Source organism: Fringilla coelebs, assembly GCF_963513975.1.
Source record: "Fringilla coelebs genome assembly, chromosome: 1".
In the NCBI taxonomy this organism is placed as follows: domain Eukaryota; kingdom Metazoa; phylum Chordata; class Aves; order Passeriformes; family Fringillidae; genus Fringilla; species Fringilla coelebs.
The window spans coordinates 14,104,698-14,130,040 of NC_140028.1; the positions used below are offsets into that span (position 1 = coordinate 14,104,698).

The window sequence follows — 25,343 nt, forward strand, 5'->3', positions numbered from 1 at the left end:
TCAGTGGCTTTAACATGATCATACCGCTTGGGAACTTGGAGTGGCTGGAGCTCCCCCACGGGCAGCCCTTCAGGGGTGAAGTACTTGAGCAGCTCTTTAGCATCCAGCAACGCCAGGGACTCCTTCTGGCTGTCCTTGTGTCCCAGCAACTGCTCAGGTGAATGTGCAAACAGGGGAACTCTGGAAAAAAAGCAGCAAGCAAAGACTAATTTTTTTTTTTCTGAACTCAAACTCATTTAATATTTCAAAAAAATATTAAATCATTGCTACTCTGAAGCAATTAGGCTAGTACCAAAGTCAAACGAACAAAGTTGCTCCTTAAGAACATTAGGACAGATGTTCATGATAAAGAACATGAAAATTGGTGCAAATTCTCTAACATTTGACTGAGGAAAGTAGTTTCTCCAAGAATTTAGAGCTTGGTTATGAAATACAATATGGAAAGAAGATTATTCACCTCTTTTTTCTATTTTTTGACCAAAAATTGGTTCCCATTAAAAATAAATTAGAATATGCAATATCTAGGAATATAGAATATACAATATCTAAGAAATATCTTAGAATATACAATATCTAAGAAACAATAAAGCCACTACTGCATGCAACCCTCCACTCTTTTTTAGTGTTTTCAGTCAAGTACATCAAAGTTCTCCCTTTTCTCCCATTTTTCTTCCTTTGTAAACAACACATTGTATCCTGACACAGGATAAGAAAGATACTCAGTTCAGATTATGAACAATAAAATTAACATTGACTATGTAACAGAAAGGTCCTTCAGGAAGCTTTCTGACAGCTAATTAAAAGGAAGAACTTTGCCTGTTTGAGACACAAATGCCAATAATAATAACAATAACAATGACGATGATGATGATGATGATACCAACTTGAGAAAGCTAATGTGAGAATTTATCACATGCAGAACTCCCATCTAAGCCATGGCCATCTATGGTACTTGAAGGAGAGAAATGGAAGTGACTCAGAAAAGGACAGCTGGACACTTGCCTCTACAGGTCTGTCAGCAAGAACATTAACACCACCAAAGACCATTAAGTCACAGAATCACAGCACAGGCTGAGTTGGAAGGGACCATAAGGATCATTGAGTCCAACTCCTGGCCCTGCACAGCAACATCCCCAAGAGTCACACCATGGGCCTGAGAGCATTGCCCAAAATCCTCTTGGGCTCTGTCAGGCTGGTGCTGTGCCCACTGCCTTGGGGAGCCTGTTCAGTGCCCAACCACAGCCTGGGTGAAGAACCTTTTTCCAATATCCAACCTAACCATTCCTTGCCAAGAGAGCTCAACTGAGATCAACAAGCTGTCTTAAGTGACACAAAGATCTATGGGTTTCATTTGAACAGTACTGAAGGCAAAACATAACTAAATATAAATTTCAAACATAAAAACAATAGGCTCTTTGACTTCAAAATTACTTGATATATGATAGTAAGTACTGGCTATTCAGGAAATATGAGGAGATTAGAACATGTTGCACATGTTGACAAAAACAGCTAAATTATCTGTATTAATTAGGGTATGTTGGGAGAAAGAAAAGCTTTTGTATGTTTTCCTACCATGGCTACTATCTTCTAGAAGTGCTATTTTGGTAATTTAGTTTTAGAACTACTTTTAGCTAGCTTGCAGTTGCATTTAGCCAATAAAAGTCAGAACAATACTTCTTTGAATACCAATAAACTACACCTTTGGAAATTGACAAAAAAATAGTTTTAGCCTTAAGCAATATTTTCTTTAAAAGATGATCAACATGTGAAAGCAGTTTACACTATGGTTATCAACATATAAAGTTCCCTCTATAGTAAAGTTTAATGGCTACTCCAAAGAAAATCTCCAGTATTTCATTATTACCTCATTTTTTGTTTGTTTTTTTCAAAGTTTTCCAAATTCTGAAGAACGTGTCTTTCTGGCCACTCCAATGGATTTGGCTCTATTAAATCAGGCTCTGCAAGAAATACATGTTGGATAACCTAAATAAATAATCTTATTCCTTAAAGAAATAGATATACAGTCCTTTACATACAGATATTCCTCAATGCATCTCTCTAAAAGTATGTAAATAAAAAAATCTATCTGGTGATGCACTGAGAAATGCTTTCTAGACATTTTTTTTGTCCAAGAAGAAAAAGGAAATAGGTAATGCAAGGGTAATTTCAGTTTGCAAAATAAGCCTAGAAAGCTACTTTACTTTTCCTTCCATGTTTTCCTCTCTTGGTAAAAAGACTTTACTCCTTTTAGTAAAAGACTGATGACCAGTATGAGAAAACATCCAAGGAAAATAAGCTGTGTATTTTGTAAATAAAAACACTTACCACAAGTCACAGTGCATGACATAGTTTTATTGCAGACCTTCTGTAGAACAGGTTTAGGAAGACTAGTGCTGCACAGGTCCAAAAAACATTCTCTTGTGAGCTTTAATAAGCTTTTATACTCATTGGTAGAAATGACTACGGGCTGCTTGGTCAATTCCTTTCTCTCTATAAAAGAAAAAATGAAAGGTACTGCATCTGCTAAGAAACAAAGAAAAACTGGAGCCTGCTACAAAACAATTAAACAAGAAAATCCCCACCCAAAACCAGTAACACAAGTAAGTTAACTTGACACTTACTGTTGTACCAGTAAGATATGGGTGGTTTATTCCAAAGACAAGTGAAAAAACAGCAGTGAGAATAGCTGAAGTCACACATGATTCATGCTTTTACAGTCTTTTAACTTCTGGATAAATGCACTTCTGAGTATATCCAGGTTTGAATCCCCCAGAGACAAACACCTGGACTTGCTGAGTCACTGATAGCCTGTTCTGGTCTCTTTGGTCACAATATCAGGAGTCAGGTAATTTTGGTATGATTTAGGACAAACAGTGAATCCCAACAGCTCCTACTCAGCCTCTTAATGGAAATGGGGGACCCACTCAAAAGAAACTAAAACACAAGCTCTAAAGCAAGCCCAGCTTCAGGGTTGAAGCAAACAGGAATCTGAGAATGACTAAGTTAGCAGGGGGTGTGGGGTGGGAGACAAGACTACTTACAGAAATCTTATTTTCTTTAAGCTGCTGTTCTGTTAATGATAATACACTTAATTACCTCTACAGCATGCCATTTTCAATAAGCCAGACAATCTCTCTGAAGCATTTATTCTTTTAATTGAGTCTCTTTAAACAATGGACTTAAGATGGAAAAAAATCAGGAGACTCATATGGAGTAATCAGCAAAGTCATAAAAATCTGAGGAGGAAGATCCTTCAAGTTTTTATTATGAATGATCCATCATGATAAATCTAACAAATCTCCAATGCGTGGTTTTCCTCTGCTGCTTGAGACTTTTCAAAGAAAAATAAAATTTTAAAAAGCTGAAAAACCTAAACCAGAATTCTTATTTTTGTAGAAGGCATATCCAGCAGTAAAGGATTTTGGGGAAATCATCACAGAATTGCATAGAATTATTTCAACACTATGCTTAAAATTCAGAATATTCATATAACCACCACCAGCATACAGCGTTCTCTTTTCCATTATCTGACAGATAATCATGGATGTACTTCAAAGTTTCTTTTTAAAGTTCTGCTATTTCTTAACAAAGTCATCAACACACTTTGGTTGTCAAACAACTTCAGTTTTGTAAGGTGAGCCATCCCATCCAATTTGAAATAAAGACCTTTTAAATACTAGTTTGAGAATTACCAGAGCTTTCCCATTACTTACTGAGATACTCCTTCAAGGCAAACACTTGGAGACGAGACAGTTTTGTTTCTCTCTGTACAATATCCTCTCCACAATAGCATGGCAGAGACTTGATAAAGTCAGAAGTATGAAAGCCTGTACAGATTAGGACAAATTTTTATTACAAATCACTCTTCGGGGTCATTACTTAATAGAAGATATAAACATAAACATAAAAATCTCATATTCAAAAGAAACAATCAGACTCTCAAATATGGTTAATCATCGTAAAACCAAACTAATTAATTCCAATTAAACATCAGGAGGATAATTTCAAAGAGATGCCTGACTATTTTTGAATTTCTGTACAAAACCTGTATGACAACACAACATGACTAACATTTAAAGAAGGTAAAAAGATCCCAAGTTTGATACCAGGGAAGAAAAGTTTTCTCCCAACATATGGTCAAGGACTTTCAGTCTTCTGACACTGTACTAATGGAATTTTAATTAGGATAAATGGCTGAGTAGTCAGTCACATCACACACAGATTTATTTCAATAATAAGGAATTAAGTAGCTAAGATGCAGGTCACTGTGCTCCTTTTCTCTGCCAGTGTTATTGAAACAAATCCAGGAGTTAGTAGAGTTATCTGGTAGGTGTAGTTGTAACATGACAACTGCTCCATGATAAATGGCTACATACCTGCTCTTCCCTAGTGGAACAGTTAGGATAGGAGTGCCAGCTCATGCCTTAAATATTCTGCAGTAACATGGACATCAGCAAAGGGACTGAAGGTTATAAGAAAACTCAACTTGTCTACTGGCCTAGCAGCTTTTATTTTAAATCATCAGTGAAACAGGACTTTCAAGAGAATATTTACACAGATTTTGGAATGGGCTGGTCAGTCTTTACACCAACAACACACACTTTCTAAACTTTAAGCTTTCACAAATTTGTTCTGTATTAATATTACCTGTACATTCCTTTATAATAAACAATTTTCAACTTATCTCGATTATGAGAAATAACTGACATTAACTTTGCACAGTCAATTTTAAAAATGGTAGCAGTAAATTCTGTGAATAAATAAGCTCTTACTATATTTTCTTATGGATCTCGAAAAATATTCTTAAAAGACACTTTCTTAAAAGATGTCATATTTCTCCTTGTTTTCCTTCTTTTAATACTGACTGGAGTGGATAAAAGGAACTTACGACATTTAGAACTTACCATTTGCCTTCATTCAGATACTCATTAATAAATAAGTGATTACTCTTACCTGACTCTGTTGCTTCTGCTTTTGCCTTTAGCTTTCCATTTACTGCAGCAAGAGTGGCCATCCCATTGATCTGGCCAGCTGCATGAATCAAGGTTGCTTTACATCCTCCAGAGCCATTGCCTTGTAGCAAGAAATAATACCGGCAAGATTCTCCTTTCAGTTCAATTTCTGGAACTTAACAAACATCAAGATGTAACTGTGAAAACACCCTCAGGAAAACATCTTTAAAACAAACTATAATCCATCATCAAAATTCTTTCATTTGCTTTCTCCTGTTCTGTGAAAAATCTTACTAATCACCAACCAAGAGCTCTTTAACTGGGCTAAGTAAGAGGCAAGCCTTTAACCGGCAAAGTTACATTTTTACAGGAAATAAAAAAAGAGAAGTTTCTATTCTCCTGGTAAAACCAGGCCTTTCTGCATATGTGCATCGAAATAATATAAGTGTTCAATGGACAAACATACAATCCTAGAAGAAAACCAAGTATTGTACACATTCTTCCCAAGGACACTGCATTATTCATTAATAAAAGCTTCATTCCCTGCTTTACCCTTGTGCCTGGATGAAAGATAAAGATTCTATTTTTGAACACTGGCATATAGTATGCAGTCGTGAAAGTAAATTAATGTGGGACCTGACAGTAACAGTGAAAGGATAGGTTTGCTATCTTTTCACACAGAAAGCATTTTATAGCACCTTGGAAGACATAGCAACCAAGATAATGAATACTTCTTGATGTACTAAGTTTCAAAAGTCAAATATTTTAATTTCATAAGATATTTTCAGTACTGTCTCAATAATTAACTCTATGGAAGCTTCACTTTTATTAGTATCATAAATTTTTGTTAGCAAGAAATAACATATTCCTGTGCTTGTTGAAAATTTATAGTTGGGCATGGAAAAGAGGGGAAACCCCACTACCTCAGTATACAAATTCAGAGAAAGAAAAATAACAATAAAGAAAAAGTATTTCAGAAACTTTGTCATAAAGTCCTGTTACCAGTGTCATTTGAAATATATTCCTTTTTCAGTTTATCTTGGCATCTAAAAGCTGATTCCTGATAAGTAAACTTATTTCACATTTTAATCTTAGCATTTAAGAATTACCAATACCAAGAATCATACCTTCCCACAGATGGGAGAGATTAAGGATTCACAAATCCTTAGGACACTCAGATAGGTAGCCACTAAAAAATCAACAGTTTTCAATTAAACAAAAAATACATTTAAAAAGCAATGTTTCTCCTCCTATTGTAAATTTCACCCAAGAGGCTTAATAAGAACCTATTGTGTATTACTGATCACACAATAATTAATACTTGTACAAAACCTTTCTACTGGAGCACAGGAGAAATATACTGCAGACACTGGGGATCTTGTGCTCATTGGAGTGCATCAGTGGTATCTCTCCAACAAATACAAATGCTGCTGCTGTGACCAGCTCTACACCCTCCATACTCTACCACTTTCAAACATGCAGAGGTAACTTTTAATCTATATAGTGCTGATGCCATTTGGGTTTTGCCTTTTTGCTTTTATATGTTTTCTGTATTCTTCACACATATATTTAACTCTGTCACCTATTGTATTAGTAGCTAGTTTTCCCAATACTTTTCCATGGCTTTTCCCTAAGCAGAAAGACAAAAATTCCAGAACTCCAAGCCCCAGGAGGTACAAAGCCCCATGCTATCTTGGTTCTTCCTGGGAACCAAGGCTCAGAACAACTCTTTGAGATACATTCTCATGGACAAAGTACAACCAGTGCTGAAAGGGAGGGGGGGCTCCAAAGAAGGGGCTTGACCTGGGGGGAATTACATTACCACTTGTCCTCCTAAGTGCTTTCTATCAATCATGTTAATTTCCTAAAACCTATAACCTTATTTTCCTAAAACCTATCCCTGGGGGGGGGGGGGGGGGGGGGGTTTAGCCATCTTTCCATAACTGTCTCTGAAGGCCTTCATTAAAGATCCTCTTATGTATTACTACAATACCTCACTAAAATAATCTCAAGTTTCATTTCCAGGTTGGAAAAAAGGCAATACTGCCAGCACCCATTCTATAATTAAGCTTCTGTCCTGTTATACAGCTCTACATAATTCCTCTCAATTTTTTCCTGTCCCTAAACCTGAAAAAAATAACAGTCACAAACATGAGACATCCTAATCTGCATACTTGTTTAAAAAATTTGTCTTAAGTTGGCAACAGAAATAGTCACTGTTCCTTGGAATCTACATTAATTATATATTAGACAACGTATAAACAACAAGATTATTAAAGAAGGCAGAATTCAGCACTTCACTGTATCCCAGGTAAGTACTTTAAGCACTGGGTTACCACCCAGTTCCTTTTAGCCTGATGTTTTCACATGCCTACAAACCTCAGTCACTGCTTGTACAGTGCCTCCACTTGCAGGGCACATTTACTGGCCGACTGAGAAACTTCCCCCAGCCTTGGTCTGCACTGATTCTCTTCTTCCACTTTCTGGATCAGATTTCTAAGCACTGGCACAGGGTATGAGTCAGCTGCCATCACTGCAGCCCTACAGATAGCGCGTTTGCAACCACAGGTTTAGCACACTGGCTCCCAGGTGATTGGAGGCATTCAGCATTTCTTAATAGTCTGCATTTTCCCAGGAAGAGATTGAAATGAAATTCAAGCGTACTGAAGAACCTCTGGAAATGCTTAAACAAGAAGGGAAGTACCTCAGTGAAGCAGACTGGAATTCCATCTGCAGAAGTAAACCTCTCCACCATGGCTTTTACAATCACCTCACAAAGATGGGTGGAAATTGGATCTTAACTGATAGGACATAAAACTGGTTTAAAGGAGATGCCTTGTTTCCCCAAAGCTTGCCATGATGCTACCATTTTTCTTCCTACAAGTTTGCATAGCTGAACTTGCATTCACCAAATCTTCTAGCGTCAATGAAGACTACAATCACTGATTTGATTTCGTTGAAGTTAGAAAGAGAATCCCAAATGTACAGACAAAACTCACCATATATATGTTTATATATATATATATGCACACACACACGTACACATATAACCAAACAAAATACACATACCAGAAATGACCTTGGGTTTCTTAGCCATATATTCTTTCCATTTCTTGGTGCTCAGCTGGGCAGGAGATGGGATCACGACACTGCTCACATTACATGGCAGTGTAAATAAAGCTCCCACCTAAATAAGGAGAGCAAATATAACACATGCAATATTTAGTGAAACCTGTTTTACACTTCATTCTTGAGGTACTGATTTGGCATTATTTCAAATCTAGTTGAACTGAACAAACTCCACTTAACATATTTGTCATCCACATCAATCAAAATGGAACTGCATTTGACACAAAAGCTGTAAAAATTGTGTTTTCTTTTTGGTCCAATTGAGGGATCATTAACTGCTGAATTTCCATTTCATACATAAAAAGGTATTTATTATGTATTGTAAGTGTCTCCATAGCCTGGCTACAAACACTTTGTAGAGCAGCATCCAGAATGAAAAGAGAATTTGAGGATAATAGTTGGCATCAGTGACTCTGCATTTCTATGAAAAAAATGTCTTCTTTTATTTTCCTTCCAACATATTACCCTTGTCTCTTAACCAGATACTGGAGTATGTCTATGTTTCTACATAGACTTCAGGCCAATAAGCACTAACACAAAAATTGCAGACGTATTTGAATACCCAAGCAATAAAGCAATGCTATTACAGGTATTAGAAAAGCCTACAAATGTGCAGCACTTCCAGTAGGAGACTGAAAAAAAAACCCTATGAGAAACTGTTATTTTCAAAATATATTAAATTCAACATGTGCAGACTCTAAGTTAAAGTAACCTGAGAATGTGTTTTCACTATTTGGGCTCCTTCTTTAGAAATACTAGAAGAAATGTGAGTTGTCTGATTGTAAAAGGTATATGACCAAGTGTTCAGTGTTCTTAAGTAAAATGAAGATTACCTGGGATATTTACCTATATAAAACCATTTTAAAAGATACTTTTGGTACAGCACTGGAGAAAGGACCTTTTCCTTTTCTGGCTAAGCTAATAGAGAATGGAGTAGCAGGGGAGAAAAAGAGTTCATAAAAACCCAAATAATAAACTGAAAATGAAACATACAGCCTGATAATGGGATACCATCTCCACAGTAAACAAAAGACATATGTTATTCACCATAAGTGTATCACCATTTTCAAACTTCAGGTTTTGTTTTTAATGGCATAGATTTATTTTATAAACACTAAAACACTTTCCTAAACAAGACGTATGACCTTGTATGTAAAGGTGATAGGATGTTCTGGAAAAACATCTTCAAACTAATACTCTGGGTATAAATAATCTCACTATCATTCCAAGGCAGAGGAAGGAGGGAAAAAGTAAATGTTTCATGAACTCTTTTTAGCCAAAATCAGAATATGCACATATAAAATAAAAAAGCCTACCATTTCACAGTAGCTAGATACATTTTATGGGCTGCACACATGCCTGCCTTTTGCTAAAAAAATCGGTAACACAATTACAATAGCCCAGAAATTATCTGTCAGGATAGGATTAGAAAATGTTTTAGGAGATTGAAACTTAGCTGAGATAAAGAGAAAACTGTTCAGTGGGTATGTAGAACATGGACCTTTGAAATCCATGTTTGCTTTAGAACTAAATATTGAAGAAGCTTAGACAGAGACCAGGTTTAAAAATATTATTCCCATATCTTTTATAGGCAATATGCATACCTTCATTTTTCTGCTATACATATATAAAAAAGTTTTACCTTCCCAGGGAGAAAAGAAATCTGGTCCAAAAGCAGTGTAGATGTCTCCTTGGTATTCTTTCTTGACAGGCTCCTGAACAGAACAGTTTAAGGAACTTCATCTTCACAAAGAACTATGCACCTCTATTTTACAAATCAGGTTACCATCATATTTGAAAGAAGCACTGCAAGCATCTAATTTTTGATACTACAGTATCACAAAACAAAAAACTCACCTTTACAGGTAAAGTGATACACTTTAAAATGTTATATGACAAAATACTCCATTGACATCTCTATTATAGGCTGACAGAAACAGGTATTTATATATTCAAAATCATAGCAGGCTTATACATCCTCAGGTATTATTGGTACACCAAGACTAGAACCAAAAGTACATACTTTTAAAAACCAATAGTAATATATCTTGAGATCTCTGCAGCACACACACTCAAGAGAGAACTCCTCTGCTAAACCTTGCCACAGATTTTGCTGCTGCACAATAAAAACACAGTTTGTAAACAAATGTTCCTATATTGTGAAGCATGCTACATTCATTCATTAGAAAGGCTTGAGGCTTTTTCTAAACTTACACAGAATAAACATTTCTCTATTCTTTTCCCACAAAGAACATGCACATCAACAGACATATCATATGTGCAATAGTATCAATAATACATGGTTACTGCTAATGTAATTTAAATTTCAAAATTAAATAATCCAGTTGTGAAGAATCACTGACTATTTTGGCAGGCTAGCATGGAATGAGCTCTTGTCTATCCTCATCTGTCTGTTGCTTGCATGGGTAGATGCTGATCTTTTCTTTCTGCTATAGACAATTATCAGTAGTAGTTTAGAGCCTTAAAAAAAGGATACAGCTCAAACTCCAGATCTGATATAAAAATGGAAGGTAGATCAGAGAGAACCACCATCTGTAAAAATTCCAGCGCAGGACCATAGTAATGAAAAACCTGAAAAGAGACCAAATAAAAACCTTTATATATAACACTATATATGATGTTGTATCACCAGAAGTTCCTCAAGTGTTTTGCTGGAGGTATTAGCCTTGCAGATAATATCTGAAAGAAGTATAAAGGAATACAAAAACATTTCACAACATCATACTAAATAATATTTAAAAAGAAAGGCATTTAATTTTTTTAAATAAATCTGACTTTGTAGGATGTCAACAATGTCCATCAAATGAATTACCCAAAATAATAAAGTTACCCGAAATAATAAGTTACTTTTACCCAAAATAAAATATGATCTACCAGGAAGAGACAAATGCAATACAAAATGCACATGTTTTAACAACGAAAATAACAAACTCCAAACCAATTTTCATAACGTTTGGTTTTGTTTTCATCAACACATATGATTCTGGAGTTCCCACCAATTATTTACTTCCAGTAGAAAACATGAAACACCAAGAGTGTAAAAAGAAAGAAACCCAAACTTTTAAAATTAAGCGGGAAGGGTTAGATAAAGACAGAACTCATAATTTAACTATTTTGAGTATTAAACTGAACAAAGTCTCAATTTCTACTTGAAAAAATTCTGGTATTGTATTTGTAAGAACAAACAGATGAAGTTATAAGGACCTGTTTTGACAACACAGGTGTACAAAAGAAGTATGCCTCAGTTTTATCTAATATTTCTTTTCTACTCAACTTTCAGTTCTGACTAATGTTTCCCCAATTACTAATTTTCTCCAGAAAGTAAAACAGATGAATTCCAAAACTCAAAGAAAGATCAAGAATAATACTTGCTTCTGGCAAAGTATCAGTATTCCTCAACTGGCACTCTTTTTTAGCAGCAAAGCAAGAACTTAAATTTGCAGTCCTGAATGTCTTGGCTGAAGTGCTCTTTATACAAAATTCTGGAAAATCTACTGCCGATCCGAACTAGGAAAAAAAAAAAGGAAGACAATAAATATTTCAAAAAGAGATAAAAATGATTTCTCTTCAACTAGTTAGATGTGCTATTTTAAACAATTAATATTATTTTTTTATCAGATCTGTAAAATAAGAAAAAGACTAGACTTAGATAACCAACTATTAAATCCAAAACCATAACAGTGAAAATACAAACAATGCCACAAAAGTCCCAGGTTTTGCAGAAACATTAGATATATACTTGCAACAATGACTTACAGTTATATGACAACGACTTGTGATAGATACAACACAATCAAATTTGGAACAGTAAGTTTTAAAAAAAAATTTCAGAGGGAAGCATCTTAATTTCTGAAGTTCAGATCTTGATGCATTGATCTGATTTATCATTTCATGCTACCACCCACCCAGACACATTGCACATTACCTTTGAATTACACAGTTGAAACCAAATTTGGCTAAAAGCATAAAATGCACTGCATAATAAATGCTTTAAATGAGGTATACAGATGCTTTAAAAAATAACCAGCACAATAATAAAATAAAAGTTATTTTACCTTTCTTTCCCATATCTGAACCTTTCCTCTCCAGAGTTCATTTAAATCAATAATATTCATTATATCATCTGAAGATACAAAGTCTGCTGACAGATAATCTGCAATCTTCTGCCAGCTACTGTAAAAATATCAAAGAATTAATCTTACTGAATTTAACAATACAATAAACACGCAGTGCAGTTTGACTAAATTTACCTATGACCTCTTAGCACAGAACAATCTTGTGTATGTCAAGACAGACAACAAAGCTTTACAGCTTTATATTCCATCAAGTAAAAAATATTATAGAACTGCTTGTTCAGGATCTGTAAAGGAAGTTGTTCATATGCTCCATGAAAGTGACAGCAAAGAACTCTGACATCAAATAAGACTGGCAATGGAAGCTGCAAGCACAGCATAGTAATGTTGGGTGCTAGAAGCTGCAGCAAAGCCTGGCAGCCATCACTGGGCCTACCAGTGGTCTGTCCAGATGGTTTGTAGTTAACTTTCTAAATGGAGATATGACTGCAGCACAACAACTATCCAAATTCAATGTGAGAGAACAGCCAGTAGCTGTGGGTTCTGCTGGCAGTCTGTCTCCCCAGGGAAATCAGCACCATCAACAGAACAGGAAGAATAAGTGAAATAACTTTAATCAGAAATCTTCCACACTCAAATAATCTCACTTTACATAAAAGGTAGCAGAAAAATTTAGTCAAAAGCTGGTTCCACGGGATGGTATCAATGAGCACTGAGATCAAGTGTTCATGAAAGTCACTGAGTAACTTTCTTGTCCTCCACATGCCTCAGGAAATACTGTATAGTAGGTATATTGCTTATTCTATACAAGGACTGAACATTCACCTTTTTAAACAGTTTTATTAATTTAGGATTAAGCTTAACCACATATTCTATGAAGCAATTTCAATCTTTAGGGCATAGAGGGGAAGGAAAGCGGAGACCTTGCCAAGTTGTTCAGTATCCACACAATTATTCATTTCAAGGGATAAAAACCCTAAATCACTGTGGTTTTTATGGTGAGATATATCATGGCCTTTACATGTCAATTAGAGGAGGACAGTAAGTAAATTACTGGAATTCATTTCAACTTGAATTAATAGTCTCAGTAACTCTGCATACTAACAGAGTCTTGAAAAACATTCAGGAAGTAATAGAGTGTTTATACTCGTTTTTCAAAAGGGACAAATGAAGCACTCTACTTTTCCTCCCTGAAATGAAATACCAATGGTAATATAAAATTTAAAGTAAAACCAGCAGTAGTATGGATTTATTTAAAAAAATCTGGAAAACTACAATCGATATACAAGCTATCCCATAGCATAATACAATATGAAAACATTGTATGCACACTGAACCCATGGAAAGAGAAAATATTTTACTTCTTGCTCCCACAGAAAACAACAAGTGCAGAGGACTGGCTTTTTTGTCTGCTTCTGTGGTTAGGACATGCATTTACAACGAATCAGGATGAGTAATTCCTCCCCTCATACAACAACAGACAACTACTTTATGTATTTTCAAAGTATACATGTAAAGTACCCAACAAACTGGTTTTATTTCAATCCACTGATCTATGGTAACACAAAGCAGAAGGGACCTTGTTTTAGCCCTGAAATAAATGCCATACCCTTTAGCTTCACTTGCTGCAATAGTGATCTGTGCAGAGTGCCACTCTCTCAGGTGTTTCAGGGCACCAATAGCAGGTAAGCAGTCCTTTAACTTGGGTCCATCACATTCAACAGCCTGCAGGATTACATCAACCATTGCTCTGCCTATAAAATAGTTGTGTATGACTTAAAGTATCATGACTCAGTAAATTTTTCAGTCATTTAAAGATAGAATAGTATTGGTTATCACTGATTGCACTAAAACCAGCAAAAAGATCAAGTAACTTCAGGATTTAAAACACACATTTTAGCTCATCACTTCCTTCTCCTCTTAGAGGAACATCAAGTATTTCACCATTCCCTCAGTGACAGTGAAAGGTTCTGTCCCTTTCTCCTCTCTCACTCAGCACTGCTAGATGAGATTTCTCTCCCATACAACTAAGCTATGTCCTTTCCCTACTCTTAACATTCTAAATTGCTATTTTCCATTCTTCTTGAGTTCCTTTGTTATCCCAAATCAACTTCTACATCATTATATAACTCTAACATGCAAGGTGATATGTATCTCCAGTTTAGAAAATCCCAATCCAACAGCTGTGATGTATGTTCCTCCTCATCTTCTTGGCTCACAAACAAGCAACTGTTAAATCAGATGTAGGCCTGATATCAACATCTTCCTTTTTTTAATAAGAAATTTCCTGTGTTGAGTTTTGTATTGCTTACTGTCTGTGATTACTTTGGTGCCATTTCAGATGGATAAATTTATTATATAAATAGCTATTTTAAACTCTACTGAACTACAGCCTGCCAAAGAAACAAGCAGCAAAGTAGTCCTCAAGCTGATCTGCAATACCAACCATGCTCAAGTTCCTAAGCTACCTTCAAGAGCTATATTAATTCAGCTACCAAACTAAGGTTCTCTGAACTTTTCCATTCACTGTCCTTTTACCAGATGAGTTTCAGATCAGTAACTAACAAGATAAACTCTAATGAAATTGGTTTTTAAAGACAGATTACCTGGGGCAGGCAATTTATCAGCTAATTGATGCAGACTTTCAGCAGCTTCATCATAGATACTAAAAATGAAGAACAACATGTTTGGAACCAAAATACAAACGAAGTCATTTAGAAACAAAAAGTTACAACAAATGAATGGTACCCGATGTATCTTACATCTTTAAAACTCTGCACAAACATACCCAGGCTACGAGAAATCATCTCCTCTTTTACTAAGAAAGAAGTAGGCCTAATGACATCAAAATAATCTGAAGTAAAACTGGAATTAGGATTCAAAAAGAATTAACAAGAAATTTTTGTAAATATAACATTGGTTGTTAGGAAACTATTTAGTTATCCTATAAAAATAATCTGTAAAAAAATTAAAGCTATGGTAAACAAAATAAAAGTATTTTCAGTACTAGCAGGGGATTGTTCATAGTTAACTCTTGCTTTACTACTAACTCTCATTTGTTAAACTTTCTTGATCCCCTTGGGTCATTGCTGATAGATGTCAGATCACTGTTCTTTAAATAAAAATAATAATACACATACTCAGTGAGAGACAGCGATTCCTGACTGTTACTGTCGTCTTCCTCAAAACTTGGTGTGGTTCCCAGGTTCTCATCAATGCTTGCTTGGTAAGAGTCTTCATTTTTCTGTGTGTCAACATTTATTTCCTCCCAGTCAGAACTGCAGAACTAATCAAACAAAAAGACTTAAATAAGCAAAAGAGTTTTGAACATCACAGTTTTAGCTTGTTCTACAGTCAGGCAGATGGTCTAAAAGAGTTTGTCTTACCTGATAATAACCACAAATGACATGACTTGCAAAATACCATTTCTTTGCACCTGGAATACCAGCCACTGAGCAAGCTGAAAAGAGATAAAACAATTATTTAAATTAATCAATTCACTACAATCTATTCTTCCTATTATAATAAACATCTCTGTTAAAAGACTCTGTAACTCATTTAATGTGCAACAAAGTTCTACTTTCCTTTGGCACTGTAATTAAGCTCTAAACATATGAAAGTGTAGGTAAGTGTCTTGGCAAGTGTCTATTACTGACCTTTTGACTGTTAGTAAGAAAACATTTGACCTCTTTTCTGTTCTGAGTAATACTGCTTTCTCTTTGCACAATCTGTATCAGACCTGAACTAAATAACATCTTTCATAAATTTGATTTAGAGTTCACAAAATGAGATGCTCTATCAACATTTCTATGCAATACAAAGCACAGAAGATGAAAATAGCTTAACATTCCCATCTCCATGAATTTTAAGAGCTTATAGTGGTTTTCCCACACAAATCCCAATTATATGATATCTGTGACAATATGAGCTTATAACAGTAGATATCCAAACTAAGCAAAGAACTAAGAAAGCATTTTTTTTGTTATAAAAACCCAAAACAACAAAACACAAACACACAGCCCTTTAAAGTACTAAAACAGACCTTAAGACATCTATTCTAAGGTGACAAAAATTATTTAATATTTATGGATTAAGGTTCTGAATTGTTACCCAACAGACAAGTATTGTTTCTACTGAAAAAAATCAGAGGATATTGTAGGAGTAATTAAAATATCACATTTCCCACTGACTTGAGAAACAAGCCCTTTCCTACTCTTCCTTGCTCAACTGGACTGAAATTTGTCAACTCTTCAAAATACTTCCCCTTCATTTCTCCCAACCAATCAATCTAATCATCTCCTAACTCCTTAGGAATGATGTTAGGTTCTCCATAGAAACAGGAGCAGCAGGAACAGGCCCCTAAGTTTACCTCAATTTCTGATTGTTTCTCCTAGGAGAACATGCATAGGCCCATTCCTCGATAGCATTTGCCCCACCTCACTGTGCATTGCCGTATTTACCTGGGAACATGCTCACATCAGCATTTATAGATGCATTACAACTTTCTTTCAGGAACTGATACAGGTCTGCAGCAGTCCCAGCTGCAAAAAGAAAAAAAATCTTAAAACTACCTAATTATGGAAGTTAAATCTTACTTTCTTGCAAGCGCAGTATAAAGTTCAGTGTGACATTAGAAAGTGAATTTAGGGAAGAAGGGGGAAAGGGGTTGGTTGGGGATTTTAACAGAACTATAACCTGCAGATAAGCAGTTTAAAAAGACAAGTTTTCCTAAATTCTCCTTTAAATCACGCTCAGGAACGCATTACGGAGTTACACGGCATCATCGCAATAAAGCGGGAACCCCCCTGAAGTTTCTGCAGTTAAAGGCACCAACGACTTTCAGCCTGAAAGCAAAGGGGTGCTTAGGGAGGCAGGAGCCAGGAGAGCCCTCAGAGCACCGCCCGCCCGCCCCGGCCCAGCGCCCGCCGGGCGCGCGGCCCCAGCGCGGTCCCCTGCGGTACCTGCGGCGGTGGCGGCAGCGGGCCCGCCCTGGGCCCTGCGCTCGGCCCAGCTCAGGAGCAGCACGTAGCGGTCCATGGCCGGCCGGGCCGCGGCGGGCGCCGCTCCGAAGGTCCCGCGCCGCCGCCGGGCACCGCCCTCCGCAAGGCAGCGCTTCCGCTTCCCGCGGCCCGGCGGGCTCCCTGCGCGCCCCGCGCGGCATGGCGAGTTACAGCCGCGCGGCCCAGGTGAGCGCCGCCTCCTCACGGGCCGCGCGGGGCCTTCGCTGCCGCCGGGACGGGGCCCCGGGGACGTGAGGGAGCGGGCGGGCACCGAGGATCCGCAGGCCCCCAGCGGAGCGCCCCGGGGCTGCCCCCGGTGTCCGGCCTGGGGGTGCCGCTGGCAGGAACCGCTGTGTGCGGCACGGCTGGGGACGGGGCCCCGCGGCTCAGGCTGTGCGCGGTCTGAAAGCTGCGTTCGGGGGAGCTGTGCCCTTCACCGCGAGGGAAGGAGACCTCGGGCGTTCAGTATCCTGCCGCGATGTTACGGCTCATGTAGCCATAATGGAAGCTTGCAGCAGGGGATTTAGGTTTTCGAAACAAAGCCCTCAGTGCCGATAACCTGTCAGTGGTGTTACCCACGTACATTGCACCGCAGTGGGTGCGTCGCAGTGCTCCGTCTGTTTAAAGGTTATTTGAAGGGGGTGGTGCTTCATGTCAATATTCCTTCTAGCATTTTTTGAATGTAAAAGAAGTGTTGATTTAATTCAGAAAGATTACGGTAGTGTGAGCTTTCCCTGTGATAAGTACTGACCCTCTTTCTTTTCAGCAATGGGCTACTTTTGGTAGAGCCTGGTACCTCCTCGATGCGAAGATGCAGCCCCCAGGAAAAATAGCAGCTGCTACTGTAGTCAGACTCGAAGGCAGACATAAACCTATTTATCATGCACTAAGTGAGTATTGCAATGGATGAAAGCAATTTGCTTTTCTTCAACATGCATGTTTCTTCCAATTTCAGTTTTAACATCAAGCCTGATATAAAAGATTACATTTTTCAATTGTTTATAAATTAAAAATTAATTGGTTTTTTCTCTTATCTTTTTCCATCATATCCCTCCGCAGCCTAAAGTTGTTTATTTACCAATACACATGAAGGATGTTTTGAATTTGTAATTCAATTTGAGTAACTGAGTTACAGTGGGTTCTTCTTTCATTTTTTAAAAACCTCAGAACATGTTATGTTGATCTTAAATGTAAAGATTTAGTTCACAGTGCACATAAAGAAACATCTGAGTACTTCCTTTCATTAGGTGCCCAGGGCCACAGTCTTGGAGCGCTTCATTCTGAATAAGGTGCCAAGGAGTCCTGTTTTCATGAGGCAGTGGGCACAAACTGAAACACAGGATATTCTGGAATCAGATAAGATATTTTTTACTGTGAGAGTAATGGGAAATCATTGCCCAAGAGGTGGTGAAGTCTCCATCTGTGGAGACGTTCAGAAGCTGGTCCTGCTTTGAGCACTGGGTTTTGATGACATGACCTTTAAAGGCCCCTGGGACCTGCCCTTAAATGGGCGGCAATCAGTGTTGAAAGGTGTCTTGTTTAAACAAAACCATCGTTTTGTTTTTTTAGAGATTCATCTATAAAGATGCATCTGTAATCATGTTCATTACCTGTAATGCTGTAGTGCCTCTCTCACGAGGACAAGCATTTTTAAATAATAAAAAGTTGATCTTTCACATCACTGCTACAATGTTTCCTGTAGTACCCATGCAAATTTTTCCAGAGACCTTACTGTAACATAAAGAAAGCCTTGAAGTTGGCTCATACATGTTGAAGGGTGTGTAGTAAAATTGTACTCGATCTATTTCACAGTAGGAGTTAGGATTTGTAGTGTTGTCAAGACTTTTAAACGTCAGAGTTCTGCTGTTGCAAATTTTGTTTTATCCACAAGATGTCACTGGAGACTTAAGGCTGTCTTGAGAAATAAAGCAGATGCTGAGAGGAAAATGCTTTGGTTACCCTGAGTGTAAGAACTTTGATACTTTTATGTCTGTGAAGTTATAAGGTCTTGAGAAGTATTTCAAGGATAACTTCATTTTGTTTAAAATATTGTGTAAATCAGTACTAATTGCTTTACACATGTTGACACCAGTGGGTTGGTTACTGCTACTGAGACATTTAGGAGAGCAAAGTATGCAGGAGCTATGCTTTATGTACTTGATGCTTCTTTTGCTTTTTTTTTGAACTAAAAATATTTTGGTGTCTGTGAGATAACAGCTCCCTAGACAGAGTAACATCAAGAAGTTTTTTATTGTTTAGTTTTCAATTTGATATTTGTTAATCCAGTGTTCATGTGAGTGGAAAACTGTTGGCAGAAATTTCCTTAAGATGAGCTTATTGTGTCATCTTCCCAACCAAAAGACCAAAAAGTCACACAGTCTGGTGTCAGTTCCCTGATATTTATAAAGACATACAGTGTTTTTAGAACTGAACTGTCAGCAGTGAAAGGCTGCAGCAACAAAGCTGTGTAAATTGCATTTGCGCTTCAGCTGTAATTGAAAGTGGAGCATTAAAAGAATATAAGATTAAAAATTAATAAAAACCTTAATGTGTGAAACTTGCTTTGATTAATTATGTGCTCCTATAAAAATGCATGGTCAATTTAAGCCCTGCTTTGTTACCTACTCAAAAATGTTTTAATCAAGTGAGCCTCTTCAAATACTTGTGTTCTGATATGGTGATGCAGATGAGGCTGAATTTTGGAGAAATCCATTTTCACTTTAGTTGAATGGCTGATTACAGCTTATACAGCTGATCAGGATCATTACTTCTAAAATTAAACACTAAATCTCTTCTCCTATTTATGTGATATTTTTGAGATCATTGAAGTTCTGTTAGCACTTTATTACTACAGAAGCCTTATTAAATCAACTGTTTCTGGCAGGGTGTTGGTAATAGATTATAAACCTTGCACTTAAAGAACTTTTGATGTTAAAGTTGCTGGTATAACTCTAAATGTGTATATGCTGTAACATTTGCTTCTGTTGGATAGATGAAATTGTGGGGTTTTTCCCAAAACCCCTGTTGGGGGTGCTGTTTTTAGGGCTTTTTTCCCCCTGCCACCTCCCTCAATGCAGTATTTTTGTTTGTTTTATATATATTTTTATATACTTAGCCTGAGAGTGTAACTACTTAATAGAGGTATTTTACTTACCCAAAATATTCAGTCCCTCAGTAAACAAAGATACTGTTTTTATGAGAAAGTAAAATAAAAAATATTTAGGATCATCTGGAACTAACCTTTTTTTTCCTGTTTTGTTTTGGTTTTTTTTAGTATAGGTGCATATGCAGCATAATGTGTTGAATAGAATAGAAATTTGCCTGTAAGCGAGATTTCAAAATCTTAGCTGAATATTTGCAATGGTTTAGGCATCTGGCCTGATGGTATTTTACCTGCTTACCTGCCTTCTAACCTGGTAGCACTAAAAATAGTAATTAAGCTTGGTATTTAAGTGCTGATTTGGATGGTGTGACTCGAAAAGCTGAGATCTTTAAATTTCAGTTTTATGGAAGCTGTATCTATATGCTACTATGTATGTATTGCACACATAATAGCTGTTACTTTGATTGATTCTCTCTGTGGTTTTCTTTAATATCTTCCACTTACTTCTACCCTGCAGATGACTGTGGAGATCATGTTGTCATAATAAATACAAGACATATTGCCTTCTCTGGTAACAAGTGGGAACAGAAAGTATATTCTTCACATACTGGGTAAGCTTTATAGTAAGTAAAGCTTGTGGTAATGAGCTTATGGTAAATTTTATGTCGTATTTTCTTAATAATTGAAGCCTTTTATAGCATATTGCTTTAATAGGGAATTCCTGCTTTAACTTTTAGGGAAGTTTTTTTTTGTTTATTTGCATGTGTTAGGACGTTTAAAATGGTGTAACATTTTTCCTCCTTTCTTTTTCTTTTCTATCTTCTTGGTTTTTTTTATACCCAGTGTATGTTGCTAGGAAAATAATTTAACTCAAAAGTAGTCAGAACAATTGAATAAGTTAACAGATTTGGTGAGTGAGGTTGTGTCTTGTGTTAGCCTCTGGACCCAATGATCTGGACTGTTCTGTTTACTGTGTAATAGAATACATTTCTATTGGCACTCCATATTTAAGATATATATGTATATATATGTGTGTGTGACTATATATATAGTCACCAACTTTAATTACTTTATCCTACCAGGACCTATTTACCTAAGAGTAAATAGTGAATCAGAGGATGAAAAAAAAAGTTTAAAAAACAATTTAAAAATTAAACACTCTCAAGCTGTAGTGATGTACAGTACACTGTTATACACAGTAGTGTAAAATACATTATTCTGGCAGACAAAACTTGTTTACAGTGGAGAGTGCAATAATCAGCTACAGGCAGGGTGTCCATGATCAGTTCAGTGCTCCTATTTTATGCAGTGATATTAGTTCATAATAATCTCTGAGTGTCACAGTATATCCAATTGAGAGATGAATAAATTACACTGAGAAAGTTAATTTTGTAGTGCTAATGGTGCAATCCTGAAATTGCTGAATTGCTGAGAAATACTTGTTCAGAGGTGATGGAAATTATTGTGTGCTTTTTTTTGTCTCCATCTCCCCTATGACCTAAAATTTTCTCTAAAAACTTAACATGTATGTTAAAGCACTTGCTTAAGTACCTGAGTTGGTGTTGAATAAGTATATAAACTGTACATTTAAAACTAATACTTAAGTCCATGCAGCTCAGTGGACATGTCTTCATGATGCTGGGCCTATTTTCATTTCACTTAGGCTGATTCCTAATAATGTAATTTAATCTAAATGAAATGCAGCATTACCTGACTTCCATGTAATTTCTTACTCCATGCTATCATTTATTTAAAGCTTATGCAGACATCTGAATTAGTGCAGCTTCAACATGTCATATAGCCTTTAGAAAGATGGATCCATTGCAGTAAAATTAAACTTATTTTTCTATAGATATGCCAAGTCTTGCTAAGATTTATTTAGAGTAGCAAGAAAATAATAAGCAGTTCAAAATGGATGTCTCTTATGTCAGTCACAAACTGGTTGTGAGTCTTGATCATCTGGAAATATTTCAGAGTTCTGCATATCTTATTTCTGTGGTATTCTATAGCTGTTATGGTAAATTTAATAAGCAGTTTTAAAAAAATATCCATCTGCTTCTGAAGCACAAGGTTTATCGTACTCAAGTGAATAAACAAGAAAGCACAAATGGTAATGAAATTAGTTGACAAGACAAATAAAATACAGGTTTTGGGCTTATGAGAACTTCCTTTTCTGAGGGCCTGTAATACCATCACACCATTGTTCAAGATGCAGTGATACTTTTGTTAACATCATGATTGAGCATGTAGAATTAAGCTTGTATGTTTGTTTCGTTTTTCTAGTTATCCAGGTGGTTTCAGGCAAGTGACAGCAACTCAGCTCCATTTGAAGGATCCAACTGCTGTAAGTGTTTTTCCCTTCTTCACTTTCATTTGTTTCCAGTTAATTAGTTCCCCTTAACAAATGGGATCAATTACCTGCATATCTAAAGTTAAATTACAGGCATTCTACTAGTGGTTCATAGAAGCTTGGCTTGTGACACCATTTTTGTAAACAATGTTTTCAGGGTTAGAGTGTAAGTTGTGTATTTGTCATTCCCTGCTGTCCAAAGGAGCAAATCAAACTTCACTAATTTTTCACTTATTTACTTCCTTTTAGTTTCAGGGGTCTGACCTTTCTCATAAGTGAACTGTCTCGAGTTTGACTGACCTAAGCTGTATTTGAGCTTAATGACCCTACTGTTTTTTTAAGGGTCAGCAAGAATAATGCTAATCTTAAAAAGTTAGAAAGTGCATCTGCCTCTTTTTCCCAGTGAAATTCAATGGTAGGTTTTAAGTGATGATGTTTTTTTAAATCTTTTCTGGAATACTGTGTGTTCATGGTCTGTGAAAGAAATGGAATGTTGATTACGTTGAACATAAGCCTATTTATTGTCTGGTTTAGACTATTGTATATTCTGAAATGTAGTGTTCATGTGTTTGTACTGATTAAAAAAATAGGGAGCAAGATAGGAACATTTTGACTTGCACAGTTATGAAATAACTTCTACTAGAGGTTTGAATGGACAGCATTGGAGGACTGAATTCTCTAAGTACTAATGTTTCAGAGCATGATACAGGACCCACAGAGATTAATAGGCATTTGTGTTCAGTTTTGACATTGAAATGCTTTCATTTGGGTCACTTGATATAAAAAATATTCAAGTGTTTTTTCCTTTACCTAGAGGAATCTTGTCTGTTGTAAAATTCATGGGTTTTATCAATTATTTGGAAATCCTGGTTTGTCCCAAGTCTGCCTTATACAAGTGCAAGTACTCAATGAAAAAGTAGTCCACCATATGAATTTGCTGGTTTCTGTTTTTACTGTCACAACTTCTTTAAATAAAATGAAACTAAATCCTACATTTCCCTATAATGTTCTGTCTAGAATTTTTCAAAACAAATGCTTTTGCAAGCAGCCTCTAAGAAAGTTGTAATTCCTTTGGGAATTACTGATGCTTCCATGTCTAAAATGGATTCTTCAATCTATTTCATTTGAGCTTCAGGCAGATGCTGAGCACTGGGAGGCAGTGTAACACAACTTGTTAGGGCATGAGACTTGGATGTTCTCTAAATTACCTTCTGGCATTCATTCTGAAATACCTCTTTTATTGCCAGACTCATAGATGAATTTCTCTGCAAACAGAAGAGGATTAAATGCATTGCCAAAAACCAAAGCATGTTGGACAAAGGCTCAGCAAATGGTGATGTGGCTCAAGTCTTGGTCTGCTTTAGCAGCAGACACTATTTTTTTAACACAATGGTGGAGAATCTTCAGCAATTAACTCTGTCATTCTATTGAAGATGAAGCATTCAGTTGCCTCTCTCATAAAAATATCTCAGACGTGTTTTTGTCATAATTAGTGGTAGCGGGTGGTAATTTGGCAAGATGCATTCTGTATGTGTAGCTGTAAAGGGTTTTTATGCTTGGAAACATTTGTTTACTAGTTGAATTGTATTGGTGTGAAATGCATTGGGATATGACAAAAATGAAAATTATGATGATGCTTTATTATCAGGTTTTATTTTTAGAACTAGCTTTTAAAATCTGAAAAAGTAGTACAGTAAAGAGAACATCAGCCTAAGTAACATATGCATCTTCAAATCATAATCTAATTGACACATAGTTATTATGGAGACTTGTTAAATCACTATTTCACTTTCTTTCTGTTTTAATCACATTAAATTCAGTCCCTGTGAAGCCAATGGAATTAGGAAGATTGTAGAGAGCAGGCTGTATCTTCTTGTGGCATCTGAATCTTCATTTCGTAAAGTGTTACTTTCATCCTGGAGGCTGCTGCTCTTACTCTGCCCTTGGACTTAGTGCCTCCTGCTAATTCATTCTGGTAGTGTTCATTAGATGAGTCATCTAAGCTTTTGGAAATAGTGCTGTTACAGAAATTAAGGCAGTAAATTAATGGAAGAGACTACTTCCAAGGAAAAGGATGTAAACTTCCATGGTGCTACATAGAGATTTTGCAATGGATTTGACTATTTTCAGTTTATGTAAGACTTCCTGAGTGTGTGTGTGTATATAGCAGGACTGCAGGAATGCTTAGCACTGACTTTATTTACATATATCTCAATTCAAACATGCAAATCCCCAAGATAAATATTTTTCTGTTAGTTTTGTTTCTAGTATACAGAGTGTTTTAGGAAAACCTGCTTCACAGCTAGTGGCTACTTAAAAAGATTGTAATGAATAATTTGATGCAAACGGCTGTAGTTTATGCTTGCATGGGAGGCTGAAAGCCATACGTGTTGTGAGAATTTGAACAACTGTAATATCATCCCTGATCATTTCTAGCTCCTTCCTAAGGTGCCACCAAGTGATATTCTCACTTCATGGGGGCTGACCTCATTGTGTCTATCTTACTAATTTTGGAGCTTTACTTTTCTTAGAGGTGGTAGTTAGTGCTTCAGAGGGTTTGGGCTGACTTTGAATTTACATGGTGCCTTTTTAACAGAGGGTCATAGGATGATTCAGATTGAAGAGAATCTGAGGAAATCTCTAGTCCAACTTCCTACTCAAAGCAGTGTCAACTATTAGGTCAAATAAAGCTGCTGGAGATTTATCCAGACAGGT

General features: G+C 36.5%; 2 protein-coding genes across 3 annotated transcripts in view; one reads left to right on the forward strand and one right to left on the reverse strand.

Annotated features, from left to right (window-relative positions):
• The window catches only part of MTBP (MDM2 binding protein), a gene marked incomplete at its 5' end in the record, with an annotated part of 28,514 nt that extends 11,558 nt beyond the window's left edge, over positions 1 to 16,956 (reverse strand). Inside the window, 16 exons of the mRNA XM_084201409.1 lie at positions 25 to 180; positions 1,865 to 1,958; positions 2,326 to 2,490; positions 3,714 to 3,827; positions 4,954 to 5,127; positions 8,022 to 8,139; positions 9,724 to 9,796; positions 10,579 to 10,673; positions 11,475 to 11,609; positions 12,158 to 12,275; positions 13,785 to 13,929; positions 14,782 to 14,840; positions 15,316 to 15,461; positions 15,562 to 15,635; positions 16,636 to 16,716; positions 16,950 to 16,956. Coding sequence (XP_084057535.1) covers positions 25 to 180; positions 1,865 to 1,958; positions 2,326 to 2,490; positions 3,714 to 3,827; positions 4,954 to 5,127; positions 8,022 to 8,139; positions 9,724 to 9,796; positions 10,579 to 10,673; positions 11,475 to 11,609; positions 12,158 to 12,275; positions 13,785 to 13,929; positions 14,782 to 14,840; positions 15,316 to 15,461; positions 15,562 to 15,635; positions 16,636 to 16,716; positions 16,950 to 16,956 — 1,754 coding nt within the window. The remainder of the gene's footprint in view (positions 1 to 24; positions 181 to 1,864; positions 1,959 to 2,325; positions 2,491 to 3,713; positions 3,828 to 4,953; positions 5,128 to 8,021; positions 8,140 to 9,723; positions 9,797 to 10,578; positions 10,674 to 11,474; positions 11,610 to 12,157; positions 12,276 to 13,784; positions 13,930 to 14,781; positions 14,841 to 15,315; positions 15,462 to 15,561; positions 15,636 to 16,635; positions 16,717 to 16,949) is intronic.
• A 280-nt stretch (positions 16,957 to 17,236) lies between these two features.
• MRPL13 (mitochondrial ribosomal protein L13) overlaps positions 17,237 to 25,343 on the forward strand; it is a gene marked incomplete at its 3' end in the record, with an annotated part of 28,820 nt that continues 20,713 nt past the window's right edge. For both annotated transcript variants that reach the window (XM_084216190.1, XM_084216191.1), the window contains exons 1-4: positions 17,237 to 17,361; positions 17,942 to 18,065; positions 20,796 to 20,889; positions 22,562 to 22,622. In XM_084216190.1, coding sequence (XP_084072316.1) covers positions 17,335 to 17,361; positions 17,942 to 18,065; positions 20,796 to 20,889; positions 22,562 to 22,622 — 306 coding nt within the window. In that variant the 5' untranslated portion in view covers positions 17,237 to 17,334. The remainder of the gene's footprint in view (positions 17,362 to 17,941; positions 18,066 to 20,795; positions 20,890 to 22,561; positions 22,623 to 25,343) is intronic.